The sequence below is a fragment of the Phycodurus eques genome, chromosome 5 (assembly GCF_024500275.1).
Source record: "Phycodurus eques isolate BA_2022a chromosome 5, UOR_Pequ_1.1, whole genome shotgun sequence".
NCBI lineage: Eukaryota > Metazoa > Chordata > Actinopteri > Syngnathiformes > Syngnathidae > Phycodurus > Phycodurus eques.
Genome location: NC_084529.1, coordinates 11,992,304 through 12,012,813, shown reverse-complemented (window position 1 = coordinate 12,012,813; position 20,510 = coordinate 11,992,304). Strand labels below are relative to the sequence as shown.

Genomic DNA, 20,510 nt, shown 5'->3' with positions numbered 1-20,510 from the left:
GCACATGTATTTTCATTTTCTTTACCACCAATGCAGTTGGTTTCTTGCAATACACAACTTCCTTTAGGAAAAAGTTTGCAGGTGTTATATCAGGAAAACATGCGGGGAACTCGACTGCACCTCTTCGTCCTAGCCAGTGTCTTTGCAAATTCTCATCCAAATATACTCTCATGTCTCTGTGGTAGTCTGGCATAGTGTGATATGATTAATTTTTCTTTCAACAAGACCGTGTACCGCCATTTAGTGCGTGTGTTTGAAACTAGTTTCTCAAAGTACCACTCCCCAAGTACCACAATTGTTACGCAGGTTCCCTCTAGTGGTATGCGTAAGAATCACTGGACTCAGTGTTCAAAGTGCGCATCATAAAACTGTGGATTTAAAAAATAATAATTATACAGTACCAAACATATTTGGTTAAGTACAATACAGTTGTATTTTACCTTTATGTAGGTTTGTATTTAATGATTTCAAAAATTTAGTTTTCACAATTTTAATTTTGTGTGCAATTCATTTTAATTGAATCATTATTTGTGTGCAGTCCCCCCCCCCGTCCCCCCACCACCCCCTATATTTAAGCGCAGTATTGATGTTCAAATTGGGCCAACTAAGCTACTGTATTTAAATGTTGGTCATTATGGTGGTACTTGGAGAGCCAAGTATTTTTTGAGGTGGTAAAAGGTTTGAGAACCACTGCATTAAATCATCTTGCATCAAAATGTCAATTAGTGCGAGCATGAGTGAACTTCATTCCCATTAGTCTACAATAGTCATTAAGTCACACACACGTCATGTTTAAAATTAACATTGACATCCCATCATTTCTCTCTGTGTGCAGTTTATGCTGGAGGCCTTTAAAGCAAGTTGGCATCGGCAGTGTATTTATGGTTGTGTGTGTGTTTTCTGATTATTTTCTTTTCATCTTCTGCGCAGCTGGAGATCCTCAATGGGCTGTGTGACGATGTTTCAACCACGTCCAGCCCTTCTGATCCTGAGCAAGTCACAGAGTCTGCAGCTACAGATATAAATAGGTAAAACATTACAAAGGAAGTTTAGTGCTCGGTTCTAGTTATTGTATGCGGGAGGCAAAGGGTGCTCAGCCCTTACAAAAGAGCACATAGTTTTCCTTAAAAACTTTTTACATGTCTGTTTGGGTCTTTTATTCATGGTCAAAGTTATTATTATTTTAAGCATTGCATTTTCTCATGTATGATTTGTGCTAATGAGACATACAGTAAATATGTAATGTAGTCACTGCATGCATGCGTGTGCCCACGCCAAAATTTGTACACAAAGCTCAAGTTATAACTCTGACACCGCTTTTAGTGCCACACTGCTGCTGTTCTAAACTACCTGTGCTGATCTGTTTGTCATTACAGCAGTCAACATACAAGCAAGTCTGTCAGCCATGACCTAGTAGAAAGGAGCAAAAATGAGAAGGTAACATACAGTTTTACAGAGGATCCTCGATTTGCTATGGTCCCAACATACGTCATTTAAATATTTCAAATGGTGTGCATTGAACTTGTTTGCGCAGTGATGTAGGAATTCGTATGAAGGAATGCTGTTTTCTCCCATATGTACTGTTTTTTACTTTAAAAATGTTTTATATATTCATGGCCTTAAAGTATTATTCATAGTTATTTACCGTAATTTGACTTAACTACTGTCTTAGTACATTTCTGACTTGCATGCTTAATTGGGCTTACAGCGCCACTGTTGTAACAAATTCTGCATTAAACCAAGGAACCTTTTTATTTACCAATTCTTTTGTAAATGGCAATTATATTTCACATCCGTTTGCTATGTTGTTTATTTGCCTGCGTTATCTCTGAAGCCATTAATTAGTAGCATAATAATTCATCCATCCCTCCATTTTCTGAGTCGCTTATCCTCACAAGGGTCGTGGGAGTGCTGGAGCCAATCCCTGCCATCATCAGGCAGGAGGCGGGGTACACTCTGAACTGGTTGCCAGCCAATCGCAGGGCACATATACACAAACAACCATTCACACTCACATTCACACCTACGGGCAATTTAGAATTTTCAATGAACCTACCATGCATGTTTTTGGGATGTGGGAGGAAACCGGAGTGCCCGGAGAAAACCCACGCCGGCACGGGGAGAACATGCAATCTCCACACAGGCGGGGTCGTGGATTGAACCCCGGACCTCAGAACTGTGAGGCAGACTCTCTAACCAATCGGTCACCGTGCCGCAGCATAATAATTATTTTAGCAAATTTTACTGTTGCAGATCAGTTTGTGCAGACATGATATACACTGGGTTGTGTGTGTGTGTGTGTGTGTCTTCCAAGAATACATGTGAGGACATCATTCAAATAGGTGAGAAGCCACCATTGAGTTCCCCGGCAGCCTCGCTCATGACCACAGAAGACGACAGCTTTGGCTCCAAAAAGGCCCGCTCATCTTTCGGGAAGGGCTTCTTCAAGCTGCGCGGTGGCAAGAAGACCGGAAGCTCCCCGAATCTTGGTAAGTGCAAAGCAAGGTAGCAAGTTGACTGAAAGTGCAGGTCTCTCTTCTTCTGTGGACCATTTTTAGACACACCCATGGGATATACTACACACAGGCTGCAAACTGGGTTTTTCATTTGATTGTGCAAGTCTGTTTGTGTTTTATGCCCTTTGTCCCCTGTATGTGTAATCTCGAGTGTTAGTTACTCTCCAATCTTTCGGTATTTCAATCATGAATTGTCTGTCTTGTTCTTCTTTCTGTTGGGTACCTCTGATGTTTTGTGTGTGTATGTAACACATGAAGACCGCAGCCGCAGTGCAAGTGCGCCTATGCTAGGTACAGTATAGCCCACTGGTCATTGCAGCAAGGATGGAAGACGCTACTTAATTTTCTCAATTCATCGCTCAACTCAAGTTTTAGCAGCTGCAGTGTCCTAATGGCAAAAGTCTTTGTACTAGTCACAGCTTCTCTGTGAAACATAACCATTGTGTCGTATGATGATTTGGCTGCGTGCCTGCATGCTTTTCTTTCATTTCACTCCAAACCCCACCCCAAACACAAATGTGTATCCAACCAAAATGATCATGCATCTGAAAGATCCTCCTACATTTATTTTTCTTCTCATCTGAGTTCTTTCTTTGATGTTTTCGTCTGCATGAACTATTCGGCATGCAAAGTCTTTCTTTTGAACGCCACGTCTCTGTAGGAGTCGTTACGTGTCAGTCTGGCTGCTTTTCTGGCCCCACAGAGGAGACATGCATTTGGATTCTTATCATGCCGATGATGTTCTGTGTCTATTTTTCTGTACAGCTGAGACCGAACGCCAAGGCACTGATCACCTAGATCTGGCCGGGCTTCCTCAGAGGTCGGCCAACAGCGACAGCACTCACACACTCCCCACCACCCCAGAGGGCAAGAAGAAGTCTAAAGGAATTAAGAAACTATTTGGCAAGTGAGTGGATTAGGATGATGATGATTATTATGACACTAATAAACCTTGTCTCGACCCAAGGAGTTTAATACCACTTAAAACATTAATGTCCAAGATTCAGACTGACTTGTTTAAAAGCCAAATTGTCCCTTTGTTTAAGGCTTAAGAGAAGCCAGTCCACAACATTTAACCTTGATGACAACCCCCCAGTTGGAGATTTTAAAAGGGGGGGAGTGCGAGCCACAGCTGGACCCAGACTAGGTTGGTCTCGGGATTTCCAGCGAGTCAACAAGTAAGCGTTCGATTCAATAATCACCCACACGATTGGTATTTTGAAGTCTCTTGACAAATACTTCTTTCAGCTCACTATTAAGCCACTTTGGGCGTTTCTTAGTGACGTGGACGCTCCCTTCGCACGCTGGCCGAAGGACCAGGTGTGTGACTGGCTGCAAGAGCAAGGTCTTGGTCTTTACGTGAACATGGCATGTGCGTGGATCTCTTCTGGACAGACGTTGCTTCAGGCCTCCCAACAAGACCTGGAGAGGGTGAGATGGAGTAGAACACAGGTTGCCTTTCAGCAAATGAAAAGTGAATAGTAAATGTTAGACACACCCATGTGAGTGATATTTTAAAACCATTAACAAATTGAAAATGATAAAAATGTTGTACAGGGGCTGCTTGCTTTACAACGGTACCGGCGTGCAATGGGTAAATGTTTGGGTTGGTGTAAGAATGCATTGTCACGCAGCACAAGAGGTCAAGCATTTATAGTGCCGTACTTGCTTTTTTTTCATCTGATTGTTTTATATTTATGTTCATGAATTGGTTTTCATACAAATTGGTTTTCATACAAATATTTACTGTAATTATGACTTTACTACTACACCATTAGCATAAATTAGTGATAGCCCGTGACATGTTCTGACCTTCGTGCAATTTGGGATTACGTTGCACCCATGGGTATGGAACAACGTAGTATTTCGAGGACCTCCTGTTAGGTGTAATCTTACAAAATGCTTTATGAAATTAATACTTCTTAGAGAAGTCCAGTGAGCTGGCTCAATTTTGGGTTTAATACTGTAAATTCAGTTGGAAAATCTCCATTCAAAATGGTAACGCGTCAATAACTCAGCAGTATCGGCCTTCTTGATGCAGCATGGTCTCTAAAAGAAACAAGTGGTTGTGGTCTCATAGAATTGTTAGGCACGCTACGTAATAAATGACTAAAGTTTGTCAACTTAAGTCAGACAATAATTAATGGGACATAATGTACTGTATATTGCCATCAGTATTGGGAAAATTACTTTGGAAATGTAGTTGGTTTCAATTACCAGTTACCCTGATTGAAAATGTAATTGTGTAACTATTTCAGTTACTTCCTCAAAGTAATACAAGTAATTACATTTTGATTACGTTTTATTAATTTTGAATGAAGGCATCAACAGGACCCTTGGATGTTTCCTCAAAAAAAAAAAAAAAGTGGATTAAAACCATAGATTATTATTTTGGAATTTACCACATTTTTGTTATTTACACAAATACAAAACTGATAACAAAACATAATGCCATCCATTTTCTGAGCCGCTTCTCCTTACTAGGGTCGCAGGCGTGCTGGGAGCCTATCCCAGCTATCATCGGGCAGGAGGCGGGGTACACCCTGAACTGGTTGCCAGCCAATCGCAGGGCACATACAAACAAACAACCATTCACACTCACATTCACAGCTACGGGCAATTTTTAGTCTCCAATTAATGCATGTTTTTGGGACGGAGGCCGACTTGTTAGAGCGTCAGCATCACAGTTCTGAGGACCGGGGTTCAATCCCCGGCCCCGCCTGTGTGGAGTTTGCATGTTCTCCCCGTGCCTGCGTGCGTTTTCTCCGGGCACTCCGGTTTCCTCCCACATCCCAAAAACATGCATTAATTGGAGACAAAACATAATGAAATTAAATAATTTAAACAATGTCTTTGTTGCATTACATATACAGTATGTGGAAAACCTGATACCATGTTGACCTACTAACAAATGTGCACAATTTAGACGATAGCACTTCATCTGACAACCCAGATACTGTAAGTGATGGCATTAATGTTCCATTATAAAGATGAAACTGTTCAAAAGTCAATGTCTTTTACTTGTTCAGAAGTTTATCTATACATTATGAGTCGTACCTGATTTAACCTTTTCAGAATTTCGGATATATTAGTAGATTGTACCACAGAGTGATGCTTCGAGTTCATATTTCAGGAAAAACTGTGTCATGTTTGTGACTCTGGCAATAGCACAAGACCAGAGACAGCCAATCACAAGTGTCTGCTTTAGTGGGAGGAAGTTGATAAATCCAAGCTTTTGCTGTGATTTTTCAAATGTACCGGTAACTAGAATTTTAATCATGGAAATTTCCAAAAGCCACTGTAATTTTATTACACATTTTCTCCCAGTAATGTAACAGATTACAATTACATAAACTTTCTAATTAAATTACGTAATGTCGTTACTTCTTATTTGTTACTCCCCAACACTGATTGCCTGAAAGGAAAATAGGGGCGGCAGTAACTCATCTGTACTGTACTGACTTGGACTTTGAAACCGGATGGTCACAGTTCAAGTCCTACTGCGACCAAAATGTAAAAATGGCAACTTGTTGGAGAAATGCAAGTCTGCTGACTGACTGTCAAAAGTCCCATGGCCCCAACTCAAGTGGTGCAGCACTGTTTGCGTGTCCCTTTCACTCTGACATATCTCCTTGCATGCCTGTGTGTATATGATTTGGTTCTGTGTATGGTTTGCAACACAAACTATACGACAGTGTGCGTTGAATTTCCAGGCACTGCTCATCATTATAACCAAGATAATAAATAAGTAACATTTCATTCACACACTGATGGCACCACACTCGTAGCAACGGAGGAGGGATTCATTTCCATGGTACAGAATACTTTTAGAGGGTTGTGGTAGGTTGGGCGTGGAACCGCAAACCTTCAGGTTGAAAGACGACCACTCTAATGTATCGGTCACTTTTGTCTCGCTGTTGTTATTCAGGAGCTGGGCATCAAACATCCGCTGCACCGGAAGAAGCTGCAGCTGGCTCTGCAGGCCCTTGGCTCAGAGGAAGAGGACAACAAGGGAAAGCTGGACTACAACTGGGTGACCAGTGAGTACCAGCTGTCCACTCAGCTATTCTCGGAAAATCCAAATTTCACAGACTTTCTGTTTTGCTCGTCCTCGCAGGGTGGCTAGACGACATCGGGCTGCCACAGTATAAGACCCAGTTTGATGAGGGACGTGTCGATGGTCGCATGCTGCACTACATGACTGTGGTGAGTGTTTTTGACAGTGGACACTGCTATTAGTACTCATTACTTACTTATGTCACCTTGCATATTGAAAATAAATAACTAGAAATAAATCATAAAGTCAAAGATCGCGCTACACTTGCTCAACCATGACTGCACACACAGGCACATAATATGGATGTGTCTTTTAATTGGAGTAAAGGCTTGTTTATCATAGGTGATATGTTCCACACTCACCCGGAATAGTTAAAAATCTGCGAAATTGAAAGAGCATATAAAAATGTTTTTATATATACAACCCCAATTCCAATGAAGTTGGGATGTTGTGTTAAACATCAATAAAAACAGAATAAAATGATTTTCAAATCATGTACAACCTATATTTAATTGAATACACTATAAAGACAAGATATTTAATGTTCAAACTGATAAACTTGATTGTTTTTAGCAAATAATCATTAACTTTGAATTTTATGGCTGCAACACGTTCCACAAAAGCTGGGACAGGTGGCAAAAAAGACTGAGAAAGTTGAGGAATGCTCATCAAACACCTGTTTGGCACATCCCGCAGGTTAATAGGCTGTTGGGAACAGGTGGGTGACATCATTGGGTATAAAAGGAGCGTCCCTGAATTGCTCAGTCATTCACAAGCAAAGATGGGGCGAGGTTCACCTCTTTGTGAACTAGTGCGTGACAAAATAGTTGAATAGTTTAAGGACAATGTTCCTCAACGTCCAATTGCAAGGAATTGAGGGATTTCATCATCTGCGGTCCATAATACGGTTAAGAAAATCTGGAGAACTCACTGCATGTCAGCGGCAAGGCCGAAAACCAACATTGAATGCCCGTGACCTTCGATCCTCAGGCGGCACTGGCACTGCATCAAAAACCGACATCAATGTGTAAAGGATATCACGACATGGGCTCAGGAACACTTCAGAAAACCAATGTCAGTAAATACAGTTCGGCGATACATCCGTAAGTGCAACTAGAAACTCTACTATGCAAAGAAAAAGCCATTTATCAACAACACCCAGAAACCCCCCCGACTTCTCTGCACCCGAGCTCATCTAAGATGGACTGATGCAAAGTGGAAAAGTGTTCTCTGGTCCGATGAGTCCGCATTTCAAATTGTTTTTTGGAAATTGTGGACGTCGTGTCCTCCGGGCCAAAGAGGAAAAGAACCATCCAGACTGTTATGGACGCAAAGTTCAAAAGGCAGCATCTGTGATGGTATGGGGCTGTGTTAGTGCCAATGGCATGACTAACTTACACATCTGTGAAAGCACCATTAATGCTAAAAGGTACATACAGGTTTTGGAGAAACATATGTTGCCTTCCAAGCAACATCTTTTGTTTAGACTGTATATGGAGACCACCTCAGTGGAATTCTGCCCTCTGCTGGGTACCTTTCTACTTTGCTTTGTTTCTATCGTATTGTGAGGATTATTTCATTTTTGTGTCATTGTTTCGTCAGGATGACCTGCTTTCCATGAAGGTGGGGAGCGTCCTGCACCACCTCAGTATCAAGAGAGCCATCCAAGTGCTGCGACTCAACAACTATGAACCCAACTGCTTGCGACGCAGACCATCTGATGAGGTGCATGTCCAACAGACATTAATTATGCTTAACGCCAGTGTTGTACATTTTCGTTCTGATTGAGTCACCCTCTTCTATCCACAGAACAATATTTCCCCTGCTGAGATTTCCCAGTGGACCAACCACAGGGTCATGGAGTGGCTGCGCTCTGCAGATCTGGCTGAATATGCTCCCAACCTGAGAGGTAGCGGTGTGCACGGAGGCTTGATGGTGAGACGGCGTGCTGTTATTGTTTATTGGGAAATAACAGTATATCTTGTGGATGCCCATCAATTTCATTTAAGAGTGTTTGTCTGTCTTAAAGGTTTTGGAGCCAAGGTTTAACGTGGAGACCATGGCACTGCTGTTGAACATCCCTCCCAACAAGACGCTGCTGCGTCGTCACTTGGCCACGCATTTCAACCTGCTTATTGGTTCAGAAGCCCAGCAGCTCAAACAAGAGTGCCTGGAAAACCCAGACTATACTCTGCTGACTGCCACCACCAAGGTCAAGGTAGGACCACTTGAATTGTCCACGCTCATATGCAGGCACATGCACACACAGGGTACGTTCGGAAATTCAATCTGACGCTCTTACTCCGCTCTGAGAGTGGAGTGTTCAGAAAACCAGAGCGCGCTCCATTTCCTATGAATTTACGAGCGAGCGTGTTGGCCAATGGAAGGGGTACGTCAGTGCATCCACCATATTGAATGTGTCATGTTCTGCCTGCAAACATCTCGTCCTGCCTGACGCCCCGGCCTCTCTGTCTCCTAAATCAGAGCGGCGGGAGTGCGCTGCAGCACTCCCAGAATGTGGTGCTCTGAATAACCGAACTGCACATTCCTACAACGCTCTGAGTTTCCGAGCGTTCCGGAGTGTGGAGAGCGCGCTTGGAGTTAATTTCCAAACTTACCCCTAGACTCCAAGTGGAGCTCAAGCACCTGCCTTTTTGCCTTATATGAAAAAACTGCCTTTTTTGCTGCAGCCTTTTTTTCCATTCATCAATATTAAAAATAATAATAATAATAACTCATCAATTCCACCAAAGAGCTTTGATATTTGAGCTGCATTTATTTGAGACCTTGGGAGAATTGTACATATACTCCCACCTTAATTTATTTGGGGTTCATCAGAGGCTCTTTAAATGGTGAAAGGTGTGTGGTGACCCCCATTTAACATGAGTCTGAATGTAACTACTTAATTCTGAATACATTTTTAAGAGGGTGTGTACATCCATCCATCCATCCATCCATTTTCTACCTCTTATCCGGGTCGGGTCGCGGGGGCAGTAGCTTTAGCAGGGACGCCCAGACTTCCCTCTCCCCAGCCACTTCATCCAGCTCTTCCGGGGGGATCCCGAGGCGTTCCCAGGCCAGCCGAAGGACCGTAGTCTCTCCAGCGTGTCCTGGGTCGTCCCCAGGACACACTGGAGATATTAATTCCTCCACTAGTTGGCAAATTGTGCTATTTGTGGCTCATTATCTGATGTACTTGTTGGACAAGTTTGTGTTAAAGAGAAACGAAACCAGAAAAACGAAAGCAAGAATACACTGTATGTGCCAGCACTCGTCAAAACGCGGTACTCTGATTAATGTTGCATTCGCCAAATAAGAAATAATCCAAATAATTAATCACCGTATGGATCAGCCATTTTCAGCTAATTCGTGATTAGCTGCAGACCAGAGGTGACCTCACAGCTGCTGTTGCTCCTTGTATGCTACGATTGAATTCAGTTGCCGGATTTTGAGCGCACTGGATTTAATCATTCAATTCTGTGTACACCATAGCTGAGATGGAAATCATGCGGTGGTCTTTATAGGAAGCGTAGCAAAGAGTAAAATCGTTGTACAGTCAACATACATCATCTAGATAATGGTTCATTTTGTAGCTTCGGTACATGTAATAAAATCAAATACGTAGATTGTGGTTGCTGAGTATTTACTAAGTGTATGGTTTTCTCAGTTAAAAAAGTGTAAATCGGAGGGCCACCACTAAAATTGTTCCCCTTTTGATTCCCACACCAGCCCAGGAAACTGTCGTTCGGTAACTTCGGCAGTCTGAGGAAGAAAAGGCAGGAGGAGAGCGAGGAGTATGTGTGTCCTATGGACGTGGAGATGCCGAAGGGACGAAGTTTTCAAAAAGGCTTTGAGCTCCAGATCTACGAGGATGACCTAGATAGACTGGATCATGTGAGCTTGTACCACTTCAGTCTCTAAAACTAACATGCTGTCAGTATTTATTACACGATTTGCATTTGACATTTGTGGGTTGTTTTTTTTTTTTTATATGTACAACAGATGGACGACTCTGAGGGAACTGTCAGACAAATTGGAGCATTCTCCGAGGGAATCCAGAACCTGACGGTAAAAAAAGTCAAGAATGTTGAAAGTGGACTCTAATAAACCTCCGAGTTGATATGAATTTCTCTATTTGCCGCACTCGTCCAGAGCATGTTGAAAGAAGACGAATTTTTCAAGGAGATGTCGAACTCCCCCAACCTCAGTGTGACAGATGACGACTCCACTGCATGAGACTGTCGGCACCATGTGACCTGGTCCTGCTGTGAAAAACAACAGAAAACACTCGCACACTCTTTGCTCAATAGTGGTTTGTTAGCGTTCCATTCAGTGATGAGCCATACCGTTCTTCATCAAACTAGTGTTAGTCACTTATTTGTGTCTCCATTGCTGCCAAAAGACGGACGGAGGGAACATTTAGGACAACGCCACTGCCTGCCAGCTGGTTTCTGGAAATATTTTCTACTAAGTTATGTGCTGGCATTTTTGTGTGTGTTTGTTTATCAAACGCAAAGTCGAGAAGACGCAACTATGCCAATGTAAATGTCTTTTAAATGACCTCCTTTGTGTAGAGTAGGTGACAAATGAACGTCATTGAAAGGGGAGTTAGTTCTATGACAGCTGCTATCTTTTCTACAAAAAATACCTGTCTAGTTCAAATTTAGTTGTCGTATATTTTATATTACACTGAACATTGCAACAATAATATTCTGCATGCGTTTGCACCAATACATACAATAAAGTACAAACCTAATGCAGATTGAGCTGAAACATTAATATACAGCATTGCTGCGTTTTTCTCTTTTGTTTTGACTTCCATTGTTTTTCATAGAAATCTGTCACATTACCTTTTCCGCTTAAAATAGCTGTCGTATTCAGTAGTGACCATATACTGTAATGCACCCACTGACATGACAGAGAAGACGGATAATTTCATGCTACTTCTAATTCAAAGATCAATAAAGTAATTTAAATTGAGGAGGTCTGTGTCAAATTTGTAAGTACAGTACAAAGTTACTCATTTGGAATGTCTTGAGTGGGGTTTATTGGAGATTTGATTGTAGACGTGGGAGAGCTCATCTATCCATTTTCTAGGGTGTTTGACCTCATGGTTGTGGGTGAGCTGGAGTCGATCCGAGCTGACTTCGGGCATAAGGCGGCGGACGCCCTAAGACCGCTCGCCAGCCAGGGCACATATACACAACCATTTCCACTCCCATTCACACTTGTGGACAATGTCGGCAATGACCCTCGTGCCTTTGGAAGTCGGAGAACATGCAAACTCCACACGGGGAGGGCAAAGCCTAGATTCAAATCCCCAGCCTCAGAACTGCGGCGTGGATGCGCAAAGCACTCAGTCACAGTGTTAAGTGACGTCTTTGTCCACTGTACCTCCCTTACTAACTATTGAAACACAAAACCAATCAATTTGGAAATATTCCAGTATTATTCAGAGAATAAAATATGTGCTGCCCTCTGCCTATTTTATAAAATCAATCCAGTATGGCTTTTAAACCCAAAAGGTCAAATAAGAACGTGATTAGTCTCTTAATCTTACATAACTCCCTAAAACACGAACTTCAAATACAGTACAATTACCTCATCAAATGCAGAAAAGTTGAAAAGAGAAACATGGCAAATTTGGTGTTTAGAAGTTCAAGTTCCCAGTTGGAGTTTTTTTCCCCCCCTAATGGGGCACAGTGCCCTCTGGTGGCCAATGTTTGGACATCCAGCCCTAACTTGGATCCGCTTTGCGCAATCCTTTTTTTTTCTCGCATTGTCTGCTCAGTGCGCAACAGTGTGCGCGCGGAGCTGAGGGAAGACGCATCATGGCTTCGGGGTTTGTATTTTGTTCTCGCATTTGTATTTCTTCGCTTCTGATGGAAAGCATTTCAAATGTGTGTTTTAACTTTTGAATAGGTTGTGTGCAGTCCTCCTCCTCGGAGTGTTTCTCAGTGACCTGAATGCATCCAGGTACTGTATCATTGCATTGACATTTCGTCACAGGTACCAACAGTACTCATACTCTGTTTTGAAGTACATATACAGATGATTGTGTTAAAAAGAAAAAAGACTGGTAAAAAAAAAAAATAATAATACAACCGCTGAGTCGTATTTAGACTGAAATCTAAATAATTACAAAAGTACCAAAAAAAAATTATTATATCAATTATTTTGATGACCGCACACGCAAAGAACAACACAAAACCGTTTCTTACATGAAGCTCGTAGTGACAAAAGGAAAAACAATTACGTCGCATGATGTGTTTAATCAAGAGCTATGTAGCATTGGCTTGACTTTTGTGCTGTTTTAGCATTGTCTATCAAAACATATTCCCACAGCTTTTTAACGTTGTGAACCGAGTAACAAAAATGCTAAATTTAGATAAAATTGCGACAAATCAACATCATCCAACTATTCTCCTAAATCAGGCTGTGGATGGGGAGTATCTTGCTTCTCCAAATCTGTTGATGTTCCCTGCTTCACAATCCACACAAAAAAAGTCATGCTGAATGTTCCCATGATAGGTTGGCTTTAAACCAAGAACTTTCCAACCTTTTCAATGAGCTGTGGAGGCTGGATACCAATCGAATGACGCCTGGTGTAGACTACAACATCTCAGTTCAAGTATGAAGACTCTCGGCACTCTACCATTCTGTTCTCTTATTGTCTTTTTTTCTCTCTCTCTCTCTCTCTCTCTCTCTCTCTCTCTCTCTCTCTCTCTCTCTCTCTCTCTCTCTCTCTCTCTCTCTCTCTCTTCTCCCCTCAAGATGATTACAAAAATGTATGTTTTTGTCGTGCAAGGGCCGAGCAGGGTTCGTGAGCCAGGGCAGTCAAGTTGTACTAGATCATGCTTCTCTGCCTCTCTTCTCCAATGTCAACGAGATCAAGATGAGGAACACCACCACCATCTTCAGTTAGTGACAACTTTGATGCCTTCTTATTCTGTTATGTCCAAAGTGTGAGTGTGAATGCTGAGAGATGTTGTCTTAAGACAAACAAATGAACTAAGTCATAACTGTAAAGTGGGTCAAGTGTTTGACCCATTATTCGACAGGACACTCTACTAGAATGATTGTGTCTTACTAGTAGTTAGGCCTGCAAGTTGCAACTTATGATTCTTTTAATAATTGATTTATCTGTCAATTAGTTTTTCAATGAATGGGGTTAAAAAAAATTTAAATTTCCAGGACAGGACCTTGTTTCAAATTGAGAGTGCGGAAAATGCAAACATAAATTGGTTATGATTCAGTTCCTGGTTTGGTCCGTAACATTTGTCAGAAAAACGGCAAAAATTTAGTTTTCCAAAGTAAACATTGATGTTTGAAAAAGTCTTATTTTGATTTAACACAAAATCTAATCAGTCTGGTTTTGTGGAGAATATGTCCTGTTAATAGGCTGAGATTCCGAGGATTTGTGTTCAACAAGGTCTCTAAACGATTAATCGATTATTAAAATATTTGTCGATTCATTTGATAATCGATTAGTTATCGATGAATCAATGAATTGTTGCACCTCTACTAGTAATTCTTTTTCCTCTACTGTATGATATTTCTGCACACTAGTAGGACAACTTGGCATACTAGCAAATAAACTTCATATTACTTGTGAGGCAAAATTACTAGTGGACATTTTTGTGGTATTAGTAGGGTCTAGGAAGCTACTAGTTTGTGACACATGCCTACTAGTTGGGCAAGATGGGTCTCTTGGAGTAAGGCAATTGAGCAATTACTTTTTTTCAATTGGGACATTTCCCCCCCCCCCCCCCCTTTTTTTCTTGTCAAAACCTCTTACTGTACTTATTTTCAGACAGCTTTGATTTTTTTTTTTTTTCTTCAATTTTCAGCAAGACAAAAAGACTTGTTTGAAGATGTACGATACGTTAAGAATATTATCAAGTCAATTCATACTAGTTCCTTTTGGTAGATTTTTTGTCACTTCTTTTCAGAAGAAAATATCTTTTCATGTTTTTTTTTGTTTTGAGAAGGTCTTTATTTTCCCCCAGTGTACTAATAAATTTAAATTGCATACGAGGAGGCCAGAAGTAGCACTTTGTGTGTATTCGCCCTGCGATCGGCTAGCGACCAGTCCAGTCGCTGTAGAAAATTCAGTGTGTCCAGTTTAAGGTGACCACGTCCGTGATCTTCCTGTAACACAGTGAGATCCAGCCGTCAATTTTCTGTAGCGCTTGTCCTGTAGGGTCGCAGGTGAGCTGAAGCCTATCCCTGCTGACTCTGCGTGAAGAGCAGTTTCACACTGGAAGGGTCGCCAGTCAATCATGGGAAATATATACAGTAGATAAACAATCATTCACACCTATGATCTATTCAGAGTCTTCAGTGTGTATATATATATATATATATATATATTGTGTTTCTTGAGGGCTTTTGAAACTGCTGGATAACTACGAGAGGTCAACTGGTGTGGCTGAGCGAGTCACAGCCGAGGAGCAGACTGAGACCAACCTCTTCTTGGATGCGGTCTTGGAGACAGAAGTCATGAAGGTACACGTCATACATGTTTTGACGACGTGTGTGCATTATTTGCTTGCCATCACTTCACACCAGGTGCGCTTTTATGCTCAAGGGCCACATTGGAATTTTGAAAACGGGCAGATGGTTCAGGTAATTTGTTGATAAAGTTAAAAAAAAAAAAAAGGTTATATGTACTATGTACTGTACGATGTTCTCAGTGATTATCAAAATTGTATTAAAGGAGAAGGAAACATACAATTTGGGGGCAAGAATAAATTGTATCTTCCACCACTAGTCTAAACACAGTACACTGATTAATATTGCATTTGTGGAATAAGAATTAAAGCGATAATTTCATCAATTTACACCCATCTAAGGGTGGAGCCATGTTGGGCAATATCGCCCTCTGTTGTTAACTGCATTTAACGTCACTCAATATTCTTGCATGTTTGGGTTCAAACCACCACGTAATCAACCCATAGTTCTACTAATGATCGCAGCATACTCGGGGAGCTCGCTGTCCTGATTTCCAGGTTTGGTCACGTGACATTCACAACGCAAACGCGAAAGCAGTTGCGATGTTAATTTTGGTTGACAGCAGAGGACGATATTGCCAAACATGGCGGCCCAATGAAATAGATGAAAATTGATGAATTCATCTCTTTAATTCTTATTCCACAAACGGAATGTCAATCAAGTTACTGTGTTTAGACTAGTGGGGGCACATACAATGTCCATCCATTCATCCATCCAACGACTGCTGCTTATCTGGTGTCGGGTAACTGGGTCGGCAGCTTATGCAGGGAATCCCAGACTTCCCTCTCCCCAACCACTTCATCCAGCTCTTCCGGGGGGGGATCCCAAGGAGTTCCCAGGTCATCTGGGAGACGCCGTTTCTCCAGCATGTCCTGGGTCATCCCTGGGATCTCCTCCCGGTAGGACGTGCCCGGAACACCTCACCGGGGAGGAGTCCAGAGGGCATCCTAACCAGATTCCTGCGACACGTCATCTGGCTCCTCTCAATGTAGAGGAGCAGCGGCTCTACTCTGAGTCCCACCGGATGACCGAGCTTCTCACCCTATCTGTAAGGGACAGCCCAAAAACCTTGCGGTGGAGTCACAGGAAACAAATCCCACTTACGGACTGAACTCTAGCACAGGTTGTACAGGGACTGAACAGCCCATATTAGGAGGTTCAGTACCTCGTATACCTCGCATTCTTGTAAAAAAAATTAAATTAAATTAATAAAAAAATAAAAATGATTGCGGTTTAGTTCCCCCTTGAATTGTAAAGAGACTGTATGGTAACCCTGTAACTATAAAAAGGCTTATTTTACTAATATTGTTTATTTTATATATTTATTTATTTGCAATACATCCATTTACCAATTATTTAATGGGATCAAAGAGAGAGAAAAAAAGGACATTTTGATCAACAACAAAATTGAGGGAATAACGACTGAATTAAAGAGACAAATTTTACAGAACATTTGATAATATAAATGCTCGAGTGGGCCGCTTGCTCGCCATGGATCACTGCGTATTGAATATTGTTTTCCGCCCCTCTTGAATCTTGGGTGAGGCTGCAGCTGCACCCCAGAGGGAGTTTCATATTTTTACTGGACGCATTCTTTCACAGAGCGAGAACAGTAAACATGTGTAACATCCGTGTGCAGCTGTGGAATGCCACATTGTCTCGGGCCTCACTGCAAACTGGACCTGTACCAGAATTTGTGAGGGGGCTGACTGTAGCTATTGGCTTGCGGATGTTCTATCAACTACCAAATACTATACTATCTGTTTATTTTTAGTAGCGCTTGTCCTCATGAGCCTCGCGGCTGAACTGGAGTCAGTTTACAAAAACAGGAACAAGGCTGCAGTGGATATAAAAGGTATACACACCCCTCCTCAAATGCCAGGTTTTAGTGACGTAAAAGAATTTGACCAAGATATATCATTTTAAAACGTTTTCCCATCATTAATGGTATCTTAAATTTGTACAACTCAACTGATTTATTTTTGTATCTTTTTGAGAGGTGAGACGAAAATAAACAACTCAAACAAACTTGAATGTGATTGACTTGGACTTGACGTTTAACTTGCTGCCTTCTTGCCCAGGTCCCCATTGCACAAGAGATGTTCTTTTTTTAACTGGTATTTTATCTGGTTAAATTAAGTTTAAATAAAATAAGTAAAAATAAATCTGGTTTCACAAGGATGCACTCCCTCTTACATGTTCGAATGTGAAGCCACACAGAGAGAAAGAGAGAGAAGATAGCATACCCCAAAAGATGCATGTTTAACAGTTACTTGTGATCATAAAATAGTGCTAATGTTACGATATGCGCAGCCAAAACAACAGCAAAAATGTAGCGGGTTACTACCCAACTCTGGAAGAAGGACACACCCTGGAATAGTCGCCAGGCAATCACCGGGCACCCTGAAAGACAGCAGCCATTCACACTCGATTCTCATTTTTACTTGAAATAAGTAGAAATAAAATTGTCAGTGGAGTAAATTGTTTTCTTGTGAAATATTTCTTTAAAGAACTAAAAAGAATGTCTAAAAACAAGTTAGTTTTTAGGTGATGAGTCTTCTTTTAAGTGTAATCAGATTAGTTTTGACTTTTGTTCAAGCTCATCGAATGGCAATGATTTACGGGGTACCTTAAGGGTCAGTTCTTGGACCCCTCATGTTCAGCCTGTATATGCTACCCGATGGATCAAATTCTTCAGAACCTTAATCTTGACTATCTTAACTTTCTTCGATTTAAACCACAAAAAAACTAAGATTTCTTTTTTTTTTTTTTTCCCCCCCCAGTGCAGAAGATCAGTGAACTTCCACCAAGACAACTACTGATTCAAATGAACATCTTAATTCTGAATCTGGCACAAAATAAGTAAATAACAGAAATAAGCCTTTTTGTTTGCAGAACATAGACAAAGTGTTACATCTGCAAGTTCAAGTCATGAAAAATGGGAGCAAAAACAATAGTGTTCTATTTATATTTTTTGTTCAGTGCACCGACCAACTTAAATCAGCCAAACTGCGGTTGTACTGTATTGAGCTGGTCTGATGTTGTCTGTGATTATTGAGTGTCCGTCCGACACCATCCATTTTCAACACCGCTTATCCTGGTTAGGGTCACGGGCCACTGGAGCCTATCCCAGCTGACCTCGGGCGAAAGGCAGACAACGCTCTAAACTGGTCGCCAGTCAGTCGCAGTGTCTGACACCAGACATCATTAAATGGGATTTTTCTCATTTGTTTTGTTTTGTTTTGATTTGCAGCATGCTCACAGATATCTGGTGAGGAAAGGACAGTCTTCATCGAACTTGAGACACTTTAAGAGTCAGCTCCACCTGATCTGGTTTCACCTCTACCACAGACAGAGGAACACCGGGTAAGAACACATTCAATAAACACGATTACCTCACCCATATTATGAGCACACAGAAGATGGGTTTTATGTTTTTTGTGGAGTAGAAATGGAATAGATAATGGTATCTGGGAACCATTAGAACAGTACCTCTGGATTGGCAGACCGGGGTGGTGGTTCCCCCTTTTAAGAACGGAGACTGGAGGGTGTCTTCCAACTACAGGGGGATCGCACTCCTCAACCTCCCTGGTAAGGTCTAGTCAGGGGTACTGCAGAGGAGGGTCGAATCTCAGATTCAGCAGGAGCAATGTGCTGTTTGTCCTGGCCATAGAAATGTGGACCAGCTCTTCATCCTCAGCAGGGTCATTGAGGGTGCATGGGAGTTTGCTCAACCAGTCTACATGTGGTTGGGAGTCTTTCGGGATTATGAGGTACCGGACCCTGCTTTTTGCAGATGATGTGGTTCTGTTGGCTTCACCAAGCCATGATTTTCAACTATCACGGGAGCGGTTCGCAGCATAGTGCGAAGTGGCTGGGATAGAAATCAGGACCTCCAAATCTGAGGCCAAGGTCCTTCGTTGGAAAAGAATGGCATGCCCCCTCCGGGCCAGGGAAGAGATATTGCCCCAAGTGGAGGAGTTCAAATATCTCGGCGTCTTGTTCACGAGTGAGGGAAGAATGGAGAGGGAGATCAGCAGGCGGATCGGTGCAGCGTCTGCAGTGATGCGGACTTTATATCGGTCTGTTGTGGTAAAGAAGGCGCTGAGCCGAAAGGCGAAGCTGTCAATTTACCGGTCGATTTACGTTCCTACCCTCACCTATGGTCACGAGCTGTGGGTCGTGACCGAAAGAACAAGATTGCGGATACAAGTGGCCAAAATGAGTTTCCTCCGCAGGGTGTCCGGGCTCTCCCTCAGAGATAGGATGAGAAGCTCGGTCCTCCGGGAGGAGCTCAGAGTCGAGCCGCTGCTCCTCCGCATCGCGAGGAGCCAGATGAGGTGGCTCGGGCATCTGATTAGGATGCCCCTGGACGCCTCCCTGGTGAGCTGTTACGGGGCCCCCCCAGACAGCGAAATTACCCCCCAAAAAATGGAAATTTACAACACACTTTTTTGGTGGAATCATTTTCGCAGCCCTGACTCCTGTGGCTTCGAACACGTGTTTGTTGGAGAGATCAAATCAAGCCGTGAGATCACAGGTTTCCATAACTGGATCCAGTTCTACATGCAGGAAAAGGGAAGAGTTCTGGACTACAAAGGCTACAAGGCGAGGGAGCACGACTTGGTACGTCTGAACATTTGGCCATTCATCATAATCATCATCGCGTGACATAGCACCTTCATCCCTTTTAGCCCGACGAGGACGACCATGTCGTGAGCCTCCAGTTCAGTTGGCACAGCGTGCTGAAACCCGTGGGCAGCTCCTTCATCGGCACCAGCCCCGAGTTCGAGATGGCCCTCTTCACCGTCCTCTTCCTCATGAACACGGAGAGAAGCACCACAGTGCTGGTCAACATCGACCAGTGTCAGACGGAGCTGGTGGTCATCCGACACGGACGTTCCCTCGGCACGGCCTACCCCAGACTGCGCAGCAGCAACGGCAGACATAATAGACAGCACTCGCAATGATCTTTTATTTGATTTGAATTCACCTTTATTCTACTATAAGAAGTTGCCCACTGACATAGTTTACCTCTTCTAGGGAGTCCTGGGCAGACAATTATATTGGACTGTATCATAAAGACAGACTAAGACGACATAATCAAAAGTAGAGAAAATAAGGAAGTCATAAATGAGTCTTGTTTGTATTGTAGTCATGCGTCATCATTTACTGATTTACCCATTAAACTTTTAGCAATAAAACAAGTGTACTTTTTTTTTTTTTTTCCTTTTCAGACTCAAGTCAGATAATTGTAATCACTGTTCTTGCGAATGTCACAGTTTAGTGGTTCATACACCTGAATTCCGTGCAGTATGAAAAAGGGGGCCAAGGGGCCGTGGCGTTGGGCATCCAACTCAGGGGGACTTTCCATATGGGTTTGGGTTAGCATTAAAAACACCCCCCCCCCCCCCCCCCCCCCT

General features: G+C 42.4%; 2 protein-coding genes across 7 annotated transcripts in view; both read left to right on the top strand.

Moving 5' to 3' along the window:
• The window catches only part of ppfibp1b (PPFIA binding protein 1b), a 36,513-nt gene extending 24,960 nt beyond the window's left edge, over nucleotides 1–11,553 (top strand). For 4 of the 6 annotated variants that reach the window (XM_061677519.1, XM_061677518.1, XM_061677517.1 and 1 more), the window contains 15 exons: nucleotides 931–1,028; nucleotides 1,377–1,437; nucleotides 2,315–2,489; nucleotides 2,775–2,807; nucleotides 3,282–3,423; nucleotides 3,563–3,694; nucleotides 3,797–3,947; nucleotides 6,445–6,556; nucleotides 6,634–6,722; nucleotides 8,176–8,298; nucleotides 8,383–8,508; nucleotides 8,603–8,791; nucleotides 10,303–10,467; nucleotides 10,576–10,641; nucleotides 10,726–11,553. In XM_061677519.1, coding sequence (XP_061533503.1) covers nucleotides 931–1,028; nucleotides 1,377–1,437; nucleotides 2,315–2,489; nucleotides 2,775–2,807; nucleotides 3,282–3,423; nucleotides 3,563–3,694; nucleotides 3,797–3,947; nucleotides 6,445–6,556; nucleotides 6,634–6,722; nucleotides 8,176–8,298; nucleotides 8,383–8,508; nucleotides 8,603–8,791; nucleotides 10,303–10,467; nucleotides 10,576–10,641; nucleotides 10,726–10,809 — 1,746 coding nt within the window. In that variant the 3' untranslated portion in view covers nucleotides 10,810–11,553. The remainder of the gene's footprint in view (nucleotides 1–930; nucleotides 1,029–1,376; nucleotides 1,438–2,314; nucleotides 2,490–2,774; nucleotides 2,808–3,281; nucleotides 3,424–3,562; nucleotides 3,695–3,796; nucleotides 3,948–6,444; nucleotides 6,557–6,633; nucleotides 6,723–8,175; nucleotides 8,299–8,382; nucleotides 8,509–8,602; nucleotides 8,792–10,302; nucleotides 10,468–10,575; nucleotides 10,642–10,725) is intronic. The other 2 variants (XM_061677520.1, XM_061677516.1) reach the window with 1 other exon arrangement.
• Nucleotides 11,554–12,336: 783 nt separating this feature from the next.
• Nucleotides 12,337–20,302, top strand: endouc (endonuclease, polyU-specific C). The gene is made up of 8 exons (XM_061677524.1): nucleotides 12,337–12,415; nucleotides 12,496–12,549; nucleotides 13,105–13,204; nucleotides 13,382–13,493; nucleotides 14,960–15,081; nucleotides 18,341–18,453; nucleotides 19,563–19,713; nucleotides 19,782–20,302. Exons 1-8 carry the CDS (start codon nucleotides 12,405–12,407, stop codon nucleotides 20,055–20,057), a joined length of 939 nt encoding a protein of 312 aa, XP_061533508.1. The 5' UTR covers nucleotides 12,337–12,404; the 3' UTR covers nucleotides 20,058–20,302.
• The last annotated feature ends 208 nt before the right edge of the window (nucleotides 20,303–20,510 follow it).